The sequence below is a fragment of the Abramis brama genome (assembly GCF_963993115.1).
Source record: "Abramis brama genome assembly, chromosome: 17".
Lineage (NCBI taxonomy): Eukaryota > Metazoa > Chordata > Actinopteri > Cypriniformes > Leuciscidae > Abramis > Abramis brama.
This window is the reverse complement of record NC_139979.1, coordinates 2,445,581-2,463,150: the sequence shown is the minus strand read 5'-3', so window position 1 is coordinate 2,463,150 and position 17,570 is coordinate 2,445,581. Positions and strand designations below refer to the sequence as shown.

The 17,570-nt window shown below is 37.8% G+C and overlaps 1 protein-coding gene across 1 annotated transcript; it reads left to right on the top strand.

Moving 5' to 3' along the window:
- On the top strand, nt 1-14,479 carry vsig10l (V-set and immunoglobulin domain containing 10 like; the record flags this gene model as incomplete). The annotated part of the gene is made up of 11 exons (XM_084090002.1): nt 1-49; nt 2,789-3,109; nt 4,831-5,106; nt 5,242-5,508; nt 8,931-9,173; nt 10,011-10,289; nt 11,078-11,170; nt 11,279-11,494; nt 12,538-12,642; nt 13,014-13,057; nt 14,303-14,479. 11 exons carry the CDS (start codon nt 1-3, stop codon nt 14,477-14,479), a joined length of 2,070 nt encoding a protein of 689 aa, XP_083946128.1.
- Between the last annotated feature and the right edge of the window lie 3,091 nt (nt 14,480-17,570).

Here is a 17,570-nt window from a genome sequence, read left to right as displayed (position 1 = left end):
ATGCAGACGCGGTTTAGTTTGATTTGTGTCCTTTTGTTCTTCATTGCAGGTAAGTCAAAATCAAATCTCATCATTTATACCTATAAATGAATATATTATTATTCATTTTATTGTAAGTGACAGTCTTTAACATAACTCAGACTGAGTAAAAAGCTAATTCGTCTATTATTATCACGATATCAATACGCAGCACATTTACGTTGTGACACATTGCATTTCTACTATGGCAACGTCATAACAACGTAGAATTGTAAGATAATGGTCTTGTTTATGGATTGTGATACTGGTTTACTGGAAATGGATAATATAACTAAAATTCAAATTTTATTTGGAAAATTTCATATAGCCTACATAAAGAAAAATGTATGATAATAAAGTCCTTCTGAAGTGAAGTGATGCATTCGTGTAAGAAAAATATCCATATTTAAGAGTTTATCGACTAAAATAACTAGCTTCCGGCAGACGTTTATTTACCCATTAAATATGGATATTTTTCTTACACAAACGTATCGCTTCACTTCAGAAGGCCTTTATTAACCCCGGCGTAATCATGAATGGGTGCGCTTTGATAGACTTCCAAAGACATAGCCATTCACTGCCATTATAAAGCTTGGAAGAGCCAGGACATTTTTTAATATAACTCCGATTGTATTCGTCTGAAAGAAGAATGTCATATACACCTAGGATGGCTTCAGGGTGAGTAAGTCATGGGCTAATTTTCATTTTTGGGTGAACTAACCCGTTAAAGGCACACTATGCAGTTTCCGTTTTTCTCAAACAGTGTGGAGTACTTGTGTTTAAAGGCACACTGTGGAGAAATTGTGTTGTGGCACTGGGTCGTCTGATATCCCTCAGGACTACGTGATGAATACACCTCACAACACCTGAGTTCAGCTGGCAAACTAGTTTGTGAGGCAAGCTAGGGCAATAAAACATAATGCAAAAAACACGTAACAGCTCTGATATTCGAAAGCTAGCTAGACATATGTGGAAATTATTGGACTGGTCTAATTATCAGCAATGGATGAATGAACAGCATGTAAAAAAATGACATACTACAAGCAAGCGCAACAACATACAACATAGAATGCAAACAAGTTTACAAATAAGAGATTTATTTACTGGCCACTTCATGCGTTTTCTCAGATCGGATTTCTGATTTATCAAAACAATTCCATTTACACCTGGTCACATAAATGTGTTTTTGCGAAACGGATTTAAATCCGATCTTCAATTCTCGCGCTATATGCAGATTTAATGGAGTGCACGTCACCGAAAGCAACAGATATGAGCTGCATTTTAATGATCATCAGCTAAAATTTCAAAATCAAAGACCGCAATAAGAGAGAGCAGTAACAGCCCTGGTAAGATCATTTAGTTTCTTTACTTTTAATGATGATGATTGTGTGATAAGCGTCTGCGACTTACTTTCACTTTAATTTGCGATAGTTTGCACGGTGGCTTGATGAATCGATCAGCTGCGGTAATGCGTGTTCCAGTAGCGTTGTCATATCTAGCAATAAGATACGCTCTCACACGTTTTTTTTTTTTTTTTTTTTACATTTTTGGGAGGAGTACAATTTACATATGTGGTTTCAACAACCAGATGCACACTTGTCCAGTGTCGTCTGGAATGCGACTCAGACCTCCTCCTGAAGTGGTTTGAGCGGTCGGATTCAAATCCGTCTTGAATGCGTTTCGGAGGACATTTACACCTGGTCTTTTCACGATCAGATAGCTATCCCATCTGAGAAAACGCATGAAGTGGCCAGGTGTAAACAGCCCCATGACAAAAACATACGCACGAAAGCCGAAAACAAATGTTGGTTGGCCTCTCACGTCCATAGACAGTATATAAACGCTCACGTCCAAATTTGAGGAAGTGGTGGGGGAAGTGACGTATGCCGTAAAGCAGTCGAATTTTGTAGTTCTTTTTGTGCTCTGCCATGATTCACGTCTGAAATGCGAGCTAGTGTCTTCCAGAGAGGCTCTTCATATGCATAGATAGAATATATAAAGGCTAGATGTCTCGTGCGCGCTGCTGGCCAATGGAGGTCGACGTCCGCACGTGGCGGCCATCTTGCCACAGTGTGCTCGCTCACTCGTTTAATGGTGCATGTACTTTTAAATAACCATAACTTGCTCAATTTTCTACCGATTTTCAAACAGTTTGGTTTGTTATAAACGTCAGAGATGTAGTTATGACACTGCATACATACACTGCATACATATGAATAATTATAACATACATGTTCAAGCATTCGTAATTATAGCCACGTTAATAACGTTTGTAAGAAACCAAACCGTTAAATCCGTCAAGATTTCAGTGAGATAAGAGGATTTGTGTGCATGCTGATCATTCACCTTAATTCACAGCTTCACTGTGACAAGATGGCCGAACGGTGATGCCGGAAGTGACTGCGCCATAAGACATCTGGCGTTTATATATGATATCTATGTTCATATGTTGTTGATGTATGTGATGTCGTGCCGTAAAGCAAGTCCGTGATTCTGAGATCTCGCCCCCCCCATGGCTGGTTTTGTTTAAAAGTACCAATTCAACGTTGTTGACAAATTTACCCACTTTTTGAATAACATAAATAATCACATTGGGATGTAATGGTTAAGGTAATTTAATGTTGTAGATTTCAGGGTTAATCTGTACATTGAAGAAGCAAAATCTTAGATGTTTTTACTTGTACGCTTGAAACACCCACAACACTGTAACATCATGGCAGAGTTTTGCAAGAAGAATTATTGCTCTTTTTTTTGTCCCCTAATACTATAGGTAACGTATGTTATCTGACCATCTCACCCACGGGACCCGTATCGGTTGAAGCTCTTGTGGGCACCAATGTGACGCTCGGTGTGTCTCACGCTGGTGTCTCTTTGCCTGAGGTCATGTGGTTTATGGGAGACCGTCTGATCGCCAGATGGACCGTTGGTGACGACTCACTTTCAGGTGTTGATTTAGACGTTTTAAAACCAGAACAGGACGGATCCCTCACCTTCAGAAATGTGTCCCTTAGTTATAATGGGACATACACTGTGGAAATGACTAAAATCGGGGAGGCAAAGGTCAGCGCTACTTTTGACCTCTTTGTTTACGGTGAGTATGGAGAGTATGGCTGAGAATACAGTATGTGTGTGTGGTAACATTATAATTAGCGATAGACAGTTATTGATTGTTTATATTTGGCTGTATTGATCAATAACTGATTAACAAAACCTACTGGTTTGAACGTGTAGCTAGCAGCCTTGTCAAATAGATTTTTTTGGATAAGTATTTTGGGTAATACTTTATTTTACAGTGTCCTTGTTACATGTTACATGTAATTACCATAGTAATAACAGTAAATGATGCCTAATTACATGCAACTAACCCTCAACCTAATCCTACCCTACCCTAACCCTATAGTAAGTACATGTAGTAACTTAATATTACTCAGTACTTAAATATATAACTACACTGTAACAATGACACCTTAAAATAAAGTGTAACCATATTTTGTAAAGCGAGTGTTAAAAATGTAAATTTCTCAAGCAATTCAACATAAATCAAACAAAAAAAGTACAGTAGCCTAGTTTGAACCAGTGTAAGTTTTAAAATAAATTTTACACTCCTATGGCCAACTTTCCTTACCAAAATGTTTTTAAATCAAATCATATTTCAAGCGATTCAAGCCATCATGGCGAACAGCGCTCATCTGAATTGTCTCGGCTGAAGGAAATAATCCATTATGTATCGGCTTTAATACATCAGCCTAAATTTTCTTATCGAGCCGATTATAATAACATATAATAACGATATAACACAAATAACGATACCAATATGTTGGCCGATATATCTTGCATCCTTAATATGTTCATGAATAAAATTAAGTTTTTCCTCTTTGTCGCCATCTCTGTTCGAAATCTGCAATTGCAGTTATTCGCGGAGTTATCAACTGTACGTGGGTTGTGCCTCGGCGCGGCACAGCGCGGATGAATCCGATGTTTTGAGGGGAATGTGCGGCTGTCAGTCGCCGCCGGTGTGGATCCTGGCATTCGCAATCACAGATTCTACTTTTTGGAAGTATGACCAACATAATAATTTTCACCGGAAAATGTCGTCTGAACAAGTAACATCCACTTGTTCGACCAACTAAGGGAAGAAAGCATTGCAGTAAATCACGCTGATTAAATCTAACGATTGCTTATCATATCGCGTCAAACTGTGCAAATTATACTTTGTTTTCAAATTGTTAATGTTAACAACATCAGCATTGCGTGACTAATGCTCTTCCGATATTATCCTTGTTTTCGCATGGGCCGGTTGCAATCTCTTTTTTTCTCCGAAGTCCGAAGTCTTTCGCGTTTGTTCGGGTGAATCTCCAGTTGTCACTTTCTGGATCCGCCATCAAACTGATAAGTCTAATTATATCAAGTGCTGTGAGAAAAGGCTATAAATCTCCACCTCCAGCATCCTCACACGATGACTAGCCGAGACTCTTCATTATGTGGACAGATGTGACGTAATGACACAAAGACATGCTCGAATTTCCCGCGGAAATCCACTTAATACCACTGGAATTAAAAACATTATTACAAGCTTACCGTTCTGAATCGAGCTAAGGCAAGCAGAGTTTTGAACACTGGCTGGTTATGTACTTTTGCTCAATTTTATTTTGGATAATTTTTAACCCAAAAAAGCTACGGACTGCAGCTTTAAGCAATAATTATTTTAAAGCACTTATATTGAGCCATCGCTTCTCCTAAAGTTTCCTTGTCCTTTCCTTTCCTTGTGAGTTGGTAAGTGTGATTAATTTCCATGAGTCTCTTTCTCAATAGATATCCTCATGAATGCATCCCTGCACACTGATTCAGATGATGACGCCGTTGAGGGTGAAGCGAAGTTCACCTTGTATTACAGCACAATGCGAGGGGAGGCCAAAGAGGCGAGGTGGTGTTTTAATGGGCTCCAGGTAAAAAATGCATCTCGTTATTCCATCGCTGGAAAGAAACTCACGATTAACCAGCCCAGTAGGAGTGACGCGGGTCGCTACTCCGTATTACTAACCAACCCGTTCAGCAATGAGACGCTTCACAGGAACATCACGGTGCTGTGTGAGTATATATGGGAATGTTTATGACTCTAGGATCTTGTTACCTTAGGCAGAATGTCATTAAGATGCTTCTACTTTCCCAACAGTAGCCCGTTTCATTTCCCACATCTTATGTTCCCTCTTTTGCTGCCCTTAGATGGACCAGATAAGCCAGTTCTCAAGGTCAGTCCCACAAAAGCAGTCTTTGTTTCGGGAGAGTCTCTGTTCCTCTCCTGTCGGGCCGAGGGTGAACCGGCCCCCTCCACATCGTGGTTTTTCAATGGCGAGTCTATTGCAGCGTCTGGAACCGGAACAGTCCATCTCACCAATCTTAAGACGAGTCAAAGTGGCGTTTACACTTGCGTGATGGTCAACACCAGAACTAAGGCCACACTTCAGAGAAACCTCACTGCAATTATCTATGGTACGAGTTTGAAGTTCAGATTTAAGGCGAGACACGGCAGGCAAAAACATTTTCTTTTTTTTTTACTGGTCAATTTTGAGATTTTTCGATATTTGTCTTCAATAATATGTCTTCTGTCAGACTTGTGGTGAAAAAAAGTCTGAAATACACATTTAGGTCTTTATTTTACTACACTTTGTCTGTTTGCGTCTGTAGATTTCTCATAAATTCAACAAAAGTTGGCGTTCTTAATCAACATGCTGCTCCGCGATCTCTGTCTGCACCGTCATCACATACACCGCTGGAAAGCTCTCTCTCTTCTGTACAATGCTGTCAGATCCAAATATGGTAATTTCCTTTTTATCAGCAACCAATCGTGAAAGTAAAAGGGCTGAATGCGCAATCTCACTGGCTGATGATCAGAGCCGGACAGTAACGGAGTACATTTACTTGAGTACAGTACTTAAGTACAATTTTGAGGGATCTGTACTTTACTCAAGTATCATTTTTGGGGAGTACTCATGACTTTACTCAAGTACATTTGAGAGGCAAATATTGTACTCTTTACTTTACATTTCTATCCATAACTGTGAGTACCTGTTACTTCTTCTTCCTCTAAAAAAAAAAAAAAAGGAAAAAGAAACATCTCGGAAACCCTCAATTTGTTGTTTCCCTCTCAAATGTGATTGGATTGTGCAGGCGCCACTGATTGGGACAGCCTATCAGCAATCACCTTCAGCTTTCCGCCAAAGTCAAACTCCATGGTCAGATTTAGATAAGAGACGAAACCATGGACGAAACAATGGATGAAAACGCAGCAGGTCCATACTCTCGGATTTTTTTCCCCAGGATGGTAGGGGAAGACTCATGAATATTCATTAGGGAAGTCATCCCTGATTGGTCTTAACCCCAGTGACGGGTAGGTTTAGGGGCGGGGTTAGGGAGGTCATAAGACCCCCAGTGACGGGTAGGTTTAGGGGTGGGGTTAGGGGTAGGTCATCAGACCAATCAGGGATGACTTCCCTAATGAATATTCATGAGTCTTCCCCTACCATCCTGGGGAAAAAAATATGGCATCCCGGGAATGTGCCAACCCGTGGCCCCACCTCGCCAGACTATTTCAATTTTCTGAACAAGTTAATGATAGTTTTCGCTTCAAGTGTTTGCTGTGTTTACCAATGTAAGCACTGTGGCAGTAGTAATGCAATATTTAGAAAATGTACTCTTGTACTCTTGATACTCAAGTACTTTTAAAAACAAGTACTTTAGTACTTTTACTTAAGTAGACATCTGACTGTAGTACTTTTACTTGTACTTGAGTAAAATTTAGCAAGGGGTATCTGTACTTTTACTCAAGTAATGAAGCTGTGTACTCTGTCCGCCTCTGCTGATGATAAATCTTTAAAGCCCGTTTTCTCAAAATGACTTTTCTCTCATTCTCCAAGTCCAAAATCTCCACTTCAGCAGCACCGATATACACCAAACTTTCCAGTCTTGTACCTAGTTATATTATGAAGACATTTACAGAGGGATTTGTAAATATATTATTCCTAGCCTGAGTTATATAACATTTTATTCCAAAAAACATGGCGAAAATCATTTTTTTAAGGCTATTGACAGTATATTCTGAAACAAAAGTAGATATCCATGAATCCCTCTGTAATTTTTTCCCCATCTAATATGTGAACACAATGAAAAAATAATTTTTAACCTGGCTTTATCCAATACTCAGATTTCGTTTTTTTAAATATATGCAAATTAGCGCATATTTAATTAGATATTGCCTAATTTGCATATTTAAACATTAAATTACAGAAAACTTGTAATACATTTTTTTCTCATCTTAATGTAGGTAATCAACTGGGAAAGTTTCATGGTGATATCTGCTAGTTAAAAATTTTAAAACATCTTCGGATGGCTTGATATTTTTTCTGCTGACGGTGTTTCAGACAAGAAAACATCCAAAATATACATTTAAGTGTTTATTTTATTTTATTTTATTACATTTTACAACTTTATCTTTAAAGGCTGTGAGTTTTTTTTTATCTCCATGTCAGCTGCACTTACATACACCAGACTTTACAGTTTTATTCATATCTATATTCCGAAGGGTTTTAATAGAGTTTGTTCATATATCATTCGTCTGATTTATATACAATTTTAATCCTAAAAACATTGTGAAAGTGTATTTGTTTTCTGGCTGTTGACAGTAGTTTTTTAGGCTATTTATTGGGTGATGAAAAGAGATCCAAAATCCTCTCTGTAAAAACCTTTTTATCAACAAAATGCCAGTAAAAATCAGTGTTGGCGAGTATATAAAACGGTGTCAATCACCAATGCAAAATTGTGAGAACGTGGACGTAAACAAACGTGAGCGACGCCAATTTCAAGTCTTGCCAATTTAAATATTCAAGCTCAAAAAGATGCGAAAGGGAACTTGCGTCTCTGACGGCGAGAAAATACTAAGCTCTCTTTTTCTTGCGCTTGAACAGACATATTCAAACAAAATTATGTTAAAATGCCTGTCTTGGCAAGTATCCTTGTAAACATAGTCAGTTATGTCTTAACTGAACGTAAAAAGCTGAGAAATAAAACGCATATGTAACAGTTTTAGACTGTGGCTGTCAAATGCAGCTTTGCGGAGTTCAACAGCTGTGATATAAACTAAAGGCTATTGGCTGTTTTTAAAAAGGGGAAGAGTTGCTCGATTTGCCCTGTCCTGTCTTCCTATTTCAGTGGAAATTACGTCAACATTGAATAATGCTGCAAAAACTTTCAATGGGATTTTAATTTTAATCAAACAACAAAAGACAAATAACTATCACTTATTGCTCTTGACTGAATAACTTTTGTAACTTTAATAAGGATTAATCTATGTTTCATGGCTGGTAAAAAATATATATATATGGCTGGTGTGACAAAAAGTGAGACCTAGTCAAGTTATGGCTTTGAGAGATGTCTTCTACTTTACATTTGGAACAAATCAGATACTGTTTGAAGGGAAAATTTGAGCAGTTTGACAAAATCTGGTACCATTTTAGCTGTTATCTAGAAACCATGTGGATTAATGCATCTTTTTGTTAATGTAATGTTTTAACATTGCTTCATCATACCTTTTCAAGTCAATGTAAACAGGTCGGGTATGGGATGGTTTGTTTATATGTTTTTTTTATTATTATTATTATTTGTGAAGAGACATCTGTAAGATTGTAAAAAAAAATAATAAAAAAAATGTAATTGTCTTCCAATAAAACTTACTTGACAAAAAAGTAAGACCTGTGTGAAAGGGATAGACTTACAGCCTCGTTTCCATTCCTGTCTAAAATTAAATCTGGCGCTACCTTGGCTAGTCTTTTAGGCAAGTCATTTAAAGTTAAACCAGTCTGTTCATATGTTAGTCAATACGGATATGCTCTTATCAACTCTGCTTTTCATCCTGGCAGAGGCTCCCTGTGGCGGGCCGTCGTGTTCGGTTCAGACAGTGAATGGAGCATTGCTGCAGTTCCTCTGTCTGTGGCCAGGAGGCGCTCCAGAAGCACAGGTGTCTTTCCCCGGCCTGAGCCATAATGCCAGTGGATACGGCAATTACAGCATCACTATAAATGACACTCAGAGATTACATGGACAAGAAATCATCTGTAAAGCTGACCATCCTCTGAATCAGACACAATGCAGTGTCATTCCCCGTAAGTCATGCTCTGTTTCTCACGTACATATCAAATATCTATGGTGCAAATCAACTCTACTTGGAATTTTCTTGTATTTTTAGAAGTTATTTTATGGTGAATATGAAGCAGAATTAATTTGTAACAAAATAATTAATATTGCAAATTTAGATGATGAACTGAGTTGTAGAAATCACTCTTTTACTCTTGCTATTAAACTTTGTGTTCTGCCTACATAGGCAACATCTGAACTGAAATGTAACCTAATAAGTGATCAATTTTCCATATGTCGTTAAAATAGTGCACAGAAAAATTTATTCAGTTTTAATAATTGCAAACAAGTTTTGTTGAAGTGTGTTACTAAGCTACACAATACCCTAATAAGAATAAAAATACATTGCACACACTTATTGGGTTACAATTGTGTATTGTAAAAAAAAAATTGGTAACACTTTATTTTACAGTGTCCTTGTTGCATATGTTACATGTACTTACCATAGTAATAACAGTAAATTATGCATAATTACATGCAATTAACCCTCAACCAAATCCTAATCCTACCCTAACCCTATAGTAAGTACATGTAGTTGCTTAATATCACTCAGTACTTAAATATATAATTACACTGTAACAACCAAAATTTTCAATGCATTTTTATTTTGAATGAATTAAATGTATAATTAACATTTATCTTGCTTCATCCACTTTGGAGGCCCATACCTGCAGAAATTATAAATAAATAAATATTTTATATTACTGTGTATATATATATATATAAAATATTTATTTATAATTTCTGCAGGTATAATTTCTGCAATATATATATATATATATTGATGTCATGTAATGATGTTGCAGGGGCTCCTGTGGATTTTCTGCCTGTAATTTTAACCAGCATGAGTGAAGATGAACGGACGATGGTTGTGATCCACTGCTCTGCTGAAGCCACACCTCAAGCCCTTGTGCGCTGGATCAAGAATGGAGACCGCTTGCAAACTGGGGCCAAATACCAGATCAGTGCAAACACAACTCAGCTGTTTATTCACGATTTCAATGCCACTTCTTCAGACCTGGACACCTACACATGCACTGCCATCAACCCTCTCGGAAACACAACCGTGGACACGGCGCTGCTCGGTATGGATTTATCATTAGCAAAAATGAGTTGTTTGAGCTTTCAGATGTCTATACCACTTAAAAACTTGACCAAATGCATTGTGAGCTTTAGGCCAATATGGAATCAGTCAGAAACAAAATATATTGACCGTGCAATTCAGAAGTAAGTTTTTAATTATTTTTTAAGAAATGAAAACTTTTTTCAGCAGGGATGCATTAAATTGATCAAAAATCACAGTTTCCACAAAAATATTAAGAACTGTTTTCAACACTGATATCGAGCAGCAAATCATCATATTATAATGATTTCTGAAGGATCATGTGACACTGAAGACTGGAGTAATGATGCTGAAAATTCAGCTTTGATCACAGGAATAAATTACACTTTACAATAAACATCAATCAGCTATTTTAAATTGTAATATTTCACAATATTACACTTGATTTTAAGGTGCCCTTGTTACAGTGTAATTATATAATTAAGTCTGAGTAATATTAATTAACAACGTACTTACTATAGGGTTAGGGTTTGGTTTAAGTTAGTTGCATGTAATTATGCATAATTTACTGTTATTACTACAGTAAGTTAATGTAACGTGTAACAAGGACACTAAAATTAAGTGTATTTAATTACTGTATTTTCAATTAAATAAATGCAGCCTTGGAGAGCAAAAGAGACTTCGGAGCTTCCCAAACTTTTGAACACTAGTGCATGTCTTTGAATTCTATTAATTCTATTCTGTTCATCCACAGTAAATATTGATAGTTGTGTTTCTTCTCAAAACATGCAATTTCAATCTTTTTTTAAGGCCCTCAAATCTCAAATTCAAGTGTTTCCCTGAGTGATGATCAAACAGAAGTAACTCTAACGTGGCATGTTCCTCTCACCTCTGTTATTACAGGTACATGCAAATATTCACAGGTTGCATCCATTCTAGCTTTGTTTGATTATTAATTAACATGTCGTTTGCATTTCAGTGCATATTAAAAGGTTCATTGTACTTTTGAAGGCTTTGATATCCAGATGAAGGGCCCAGAGCTCTCAAGCCCGTCTCAACCCAAACGCAGCATCATGACAGACTTCCACACCATCCGACTGATGCCGGCCTCGGCTAGAAACACAACCGTCTCAGGAATCGACCCAAAATCCCCTTACTACTTCAGGATCATCCCTAAAGCAGGCAGAACCGCAGGAGAACCGTCACAGCAGCATCGGATCGGACCAGGTGACATGAATCACAAACTGAATACGCTTTAAAGAGCTCACCTAAGCATGAATTAATTACATTTTCATTGAGCTTTAGAGATAAAAGAGCTTTATATACTATGGAAAAGGCATATTTCGGCACTGATTGTTTTATCTATCGGATGCCGCTTTTTGAAAAGGCTGTTATTGAAAAATAGAGCTGTTAAATATATATATATATCAGTCCAAAAGCAAACTTGTGTGTTTTTGCGCAGCTAAACCTTTTTGCAATGAGGCCATTTTCATTAAAGTCAGAGGCAATAATACTGAAAAAACAGCTGTTTAATTTAAGCATCAGAGAGAGGGTGAAATAAAAAGGCCATGAAAAAATAAATTATAACTATTTGGACACAGAAACACATTTATAAGTGGAACTCGGGAAAAAAGGTTTGTTTTTGAAAGAAGTCTTATGCTCAGCAAGGCTGCGTTTATTTGATCATAAATACAGTATAAACTGTGAAATATTATCAAAATTTTAAATAGATGTTTTCTATGTGAATATAGTGAAATGTAATTTATTCCTGTGATCATAATTGTCATCCAACAAGCTTTTCGAACCTTTTCAGTCTGGGTTTAGAATGGGACACGGTACAGAGACGGCCTTGGGTCGTGTTATGAATGACCAGCTTCTCTCAGCTGACTCTGGAGCCTCTACGATCTTGGTCTTGTTAGATCTCAGTGCAGCTTTTGACACAGTGTGCCGTTCTATCCTGCTAAATAGGCTGGAGAGTCTTACCTCACTGATCATTTCCAGTTTGTTGTCTTGGGAAACAACAAATCTGAAATTGGACAAGTCTGCCATGGTGTTCCTCAGGGATCTGTCCTGGGTCCCATATTGTTTAGTGTTTATTTGCTTCCTTTGGGACAAATAATTAGGAAATATGGTTTTGGGTATCACTTTTATGCTGATGATACTCAAATTTACATTTGTTGTTTTGTTGATGTTGTTGTGTTGTTGTTGATGATGTTGTTGTGTTGTTGTTGATGATGTTGTTGTTGTTGATGATGTCGTTGTGTTGTCAGCTGCTGGACTCAGTGGAGCCTCCATCGCTGGTTTTGCTGCTGGAATCCCCTGTGCTGTTCTCCTCCTCCTCGTTCTGCTGGGCTTCATCTACTGTGGGACTCGTGGTGAGCGATGCTTCCTCAACTCTCTGTTGCTCAACTGATAGAACATGGCGCCTGCAACATCAAGGTCATGGGTTTAATTCCCAGGTAACACATACTGGCAAAATGCATGCCTTGAATGCACTGTAAGTCACTTTGGATAAAAGCGCCTCCCAAATGCATAAATATAACAAATCAGCCAATACTACTACTAATAATAATGAAACATTTCTGTTTTAATTATTATTTGTTTTGTAAATATCGAGTGTTACCATTTAAGTTAATGTTTAATAAGTGTGTGTGCTGTATACATTTTTACAGTGGCTTCAAATGCATCTCATAGGATCTGAACTAATACATGAATCTGTTCACTGTTCACTGACTCTTTTCCCCAGCAGAGCGAAGCCCCAGGTATCCTGTATCAAGAGCAGTGGAGAAGGTAAGAGAGACCATTCTTGTGTGATAGTGAGGCTGTTCTTCACCTTCTCTTGTAGAGAAGGTGTATGGTAATCATACCATACTTTTCCACAAAACTAAATGATAAAGTTTGCAGAAAGTTATCCTCACACCACGCACCCACTAGCACATTTTAGTACCTGGTGTGAGGATAACTTTCTGCACCTCAATGTTTCAAAGACTAAGGAACTGGTCTTTAGCTCCCCAAAAACACAGATCCATGCTTCTACTGTAGCATTACCATTAAAGGGGTGGTATAATGCCCTTTTCATCAGATGTAAAATAAGTCTCTGATGTCCCCAGAGTGTGTTTGTGAAGTTTTAGCTGAAAATACCCCCACAGATATTTTTATATAGCGTGTGAAAGTTGTCACTTTTTGAGGGTAAGCAAAACCGTTTTTGTGTCTGTGCCTTTAAATGCAAATGAGCTGCTGCTCCCGGCACAGGGGGCGGAGCTTCAACAGCATGCACTCACACACACATGCACTGAAAATTTCAAAAACTTTTAGCCTTTTATGTTCAAACCGGAGTCAGACAATGATGGAGAGACTCAAGAAGAAGTGACAACATGTAGAAGCAACAGGACATTTCTGAATGTTTAGTTGATGAATTTATGTAGCTAATGTGGAGTTAACTATCTTCTAGTCATTGATTAGCATATTCTGTCTTGATAATCTATAAATCCTGTTCCCGGGGGCGGGGTTTATGTAAATGTTAGGGTTGGTGATGTCATTAACCCGGGAAGAATGTGGTGTAGTCTCTACCAGCCGTTTGTTGTAGTCCTTAAAAAGCGATTTCTTTAAAAGCAAATATCTCCCTTTGCTTTGAACTTTGAGCGTCGTAACTTTGCAGATGTTGTTTATGCTCAAACAGCAACATTACACACTAACTAAAGTTAGAAAAGTGAAATCATAATCAACCACCCCTTAAACGGAGAGATAGTTGAAAGGGCAGAGTATTTCAAATATACTAATACTGGAAATATGCTAACACAGGACAGTGGTCGTGGGCGGAGCATGAGCAATATGACATCACATTGCTCAGAAAATCCAAACAGCTTGATTATTGAGAGTGTTTACACTTTTTGAGGATTTTAAAAAAAGGAGTGAATGGATTTTTTTCATTGTATGGTGGTTGTGTCCACACACTGCAAAGACACATTTATATGCAGAGTGAAAAGTGAATTTTGCATCCGATGACCCCTTTGAGTGTCTTCCTCCTCTCTTCAGGTTGTGGTCTGTCGATCTACTCTGAAGCCTGAGAATCTGCTGCGAGGACGACTGAAGCCTCCTCCTGAGTACACACTCCAGCAGGTACAGTACCTGTCCATCACAATCACTGAACCTGACGCCTCTTTAGTGTTCACTGACTGTTTGTCCTGTGTTTTTTCACATGGTTCAGCCTGAGCGATCGGGTCCTTTGCCTTCGGTGAACCCGTGTGTGAGAATGGCCACCACAGTGTGAATCTGAGTGAGTTCACCCATAACCTATAGTCTTATCGCACATCCGGATTTTGCCGAGTAAACATGTTCCTGGGTCAACATATTTTGCTGGTACTGGAACATTATTCTGGTCTGAAAATTGTATCCTGACCATATCCCTACCCCTAAACCTAACCCTACCCATGAGTTATCCCGGTAACACTTTATTTCACAGTGTCCTTGTTACATATGTTACATGTACTTGCCATAATAATAACAGTAAATTATGCATAATTACATGCAACTAACCCTCAACCAAATCCTAATCCTACCCTAACCCTATAGTAAGTACATGTAGTTGCTTAATATTACTGAGTACCTATATAATTATACTGTAACAATGACACTTTAAAATGACACTTTCCTAACCAGATGCAATGCGATAAGATTCCAGTGGAAAAAATGTGTCCACACTAGAAGTGACGCGACTGCGAGATGCATCAAAATCAATCAAAACCCACAACCAATCAGAACAGCGTGTGGGCCGAGTCAACCAATCAGAACAGCGTGTGGGCGGAGTCTCGCGGCGAGTGCACAGCACCAGAGAGTAATCTTGACAGCACTCGCAAGAAAATGGATAAGTAGCTACATAATCAAATTCACAAATATTACACCATTTAAACGTTATTAAAAACACATAGGCTACTGAGTTACTAAAACAATCTTTGTCAAAGAATACACTTGTGTGTTGTTCACAGTTTGAACGTTCTTGTTTCCATTTGTTTAATTTCAAGATCTGAGGTGAATTATCCATTGTTGCTTTTAAAGTTACAAAGCTGGAGCACTAAATCATATTCAAAGTCACATTACACGCTTTTAACATTTAATAAAGCACATAAACAGTACCTGAGATTATCATTGCCACACTTTGTGTTTGTTGTTCCGGTGCGACGTCGCAGAAAAATAGAAACCGTTTCTAAAATATAATCGTAGCGTGTCGCCGTCGCGGCTGGATAGGACAAACACTCTGATTAACATGGAAAAAATTATTTTATCGCGTGTCATCTCGTCACATGTAGTTAGGACACGGTGTAAGCCTAAACTTTAAACTGTAAACTTTTCCCTCAAATCTGATTGGTTGATTGGAATGTTGATCCAGGAACATGTTGCACTTGGTGAAATCAGTTTCTGCAGTCTTATCGGTAACACTTTACTTAAAGGAGTCATGACATGGATTTTCTTTTAAGGTTTGTCAGTAAACGCACACTGTTGCGATTGGCTAACGTCATCGCAAAGGAAACAGTATCAACGCTCACTCGCAATTGAACGTGTTTTGAAAACATTATCCATATGAAACCGTCATTTACAAAGCATTATGAAATCATTTACTTACAGTTTTTGATGAAGCTGCTGTCAGATCCAATACAGTTGCTTCTTCATCTGTCAAGAAAAGTTTCTTTGTGAACTCTCCATTACACTGTGCCTCGCTGACAAAATAAAATGCTCCGAACAAACATATAATCCTCTGATGCCATCCATCATGGCATTTAAATAAACCGTCCACTTGCCGTTAAGCGACTGAATGCCAGTGGGCGGGGCCTATGATGTGATGATGTATAACTATTGGTCGATGTCTTGCTCTGGAGGCGATGTTTTTGCCCATGTGACGTCACAAATCCCACAATATCCGAACGAGTCGTTTTTGGAGCTTGATTAAATAAATGCTTTGTTTATAATTAGGAGGACATTTTAAACTATGAAACTTGCAGGATGAATGGTACAAAGACCTATTTTGGGTCCTATTTTAACGATCTGAAACGCAAGTATCAAACGCGAAACGCAAGTAACTTTGTGGGCGGATCTCGCAAATCTAAAATGTGTTGGTCTGAAGTAGCTTCATTACTCATAGGTGTGGTTTTGGCGTAACGTGAAATAAACCAATCAGAGCGACATCTCACATTCCATGATTTCTGGTGAATATTGTGGAAACTAATTGATGCATTTAGATAAATATATTTCATACATTATAGCATTATAATACAACTTATTAGACCTATATATTTATAGAATAGCAAAGTAGGCCTAATCAATATAACGCACAAGACTGAACCACATAGATGTGAAATATAAAGGCTATCATGATCATTTTGCCAACAATGAACCATGGATTTGTTTAGTTTATAATACGTTTTATTTTTAACTTAAACAAATACAACATATAACATTCAAAACTCATCGGCTTAGACTGCATTTGAAGAAAAATAAACACAACAGTTTTCTGTAGCCTTGTGCGAACTTATTCAATAGAATTAGACTTCTAGAATGTTCTTTTCAGTGCAAAAAATAATATTTTTAATTTAATTAGACAACATTTTAAGGAAGTGTAGTGCAAATATCTTTATATAATTATACTTACATTATAGTTAACTTTCTTTCCAGTGCAAAACAATAATACATAAAAAAAAACAGCTAATAAAGAAAACATAAAATATTTCACTCAAACACTGCATTCAAGCAATACAACACGTATATTTGTGCTCTTTTCTTTTTCGCCGGCTGCTCGGAGAGTCATTTTTACATTTCCCGCTGTTGTCACTTGTCGTCATCGTTGCTACGATACGTGACTCACAATGACTGAAACGACCAATTAAAAGGGCATTCTCTGATGATGTTCCAAGATGTTGAAAACGCTACGCTGATCATAGACAAACAGGGGGAGAAATTAATATCTACCGGACCGTCTGGGTTTTTTTCTTATCATAGCCTACAAATGTCTTTGTTCATAGTCTGACATGTGTCTGTCATGGATTTGCACTGAATTGATTCTCAAAAATACGGAACAAAGTGTGTTCCGTATCAGTTCAATACGGAACAAGGCTTTTATGTGTCAAATACGGGACGATTCCATATTATGCGGAACGGTTGGCAACCCTAGGTTCACAGCCGAGGAGACCGACATTCTCGTCAGGGCCGTAAAACACAGAGAAGTGATATTGGGGATGGAGAAACACACCCAAATTAGCTTCGGTTAAACAGGCATGTGATAATTTTGGTAAATGTGTAAGCTAGATTCATG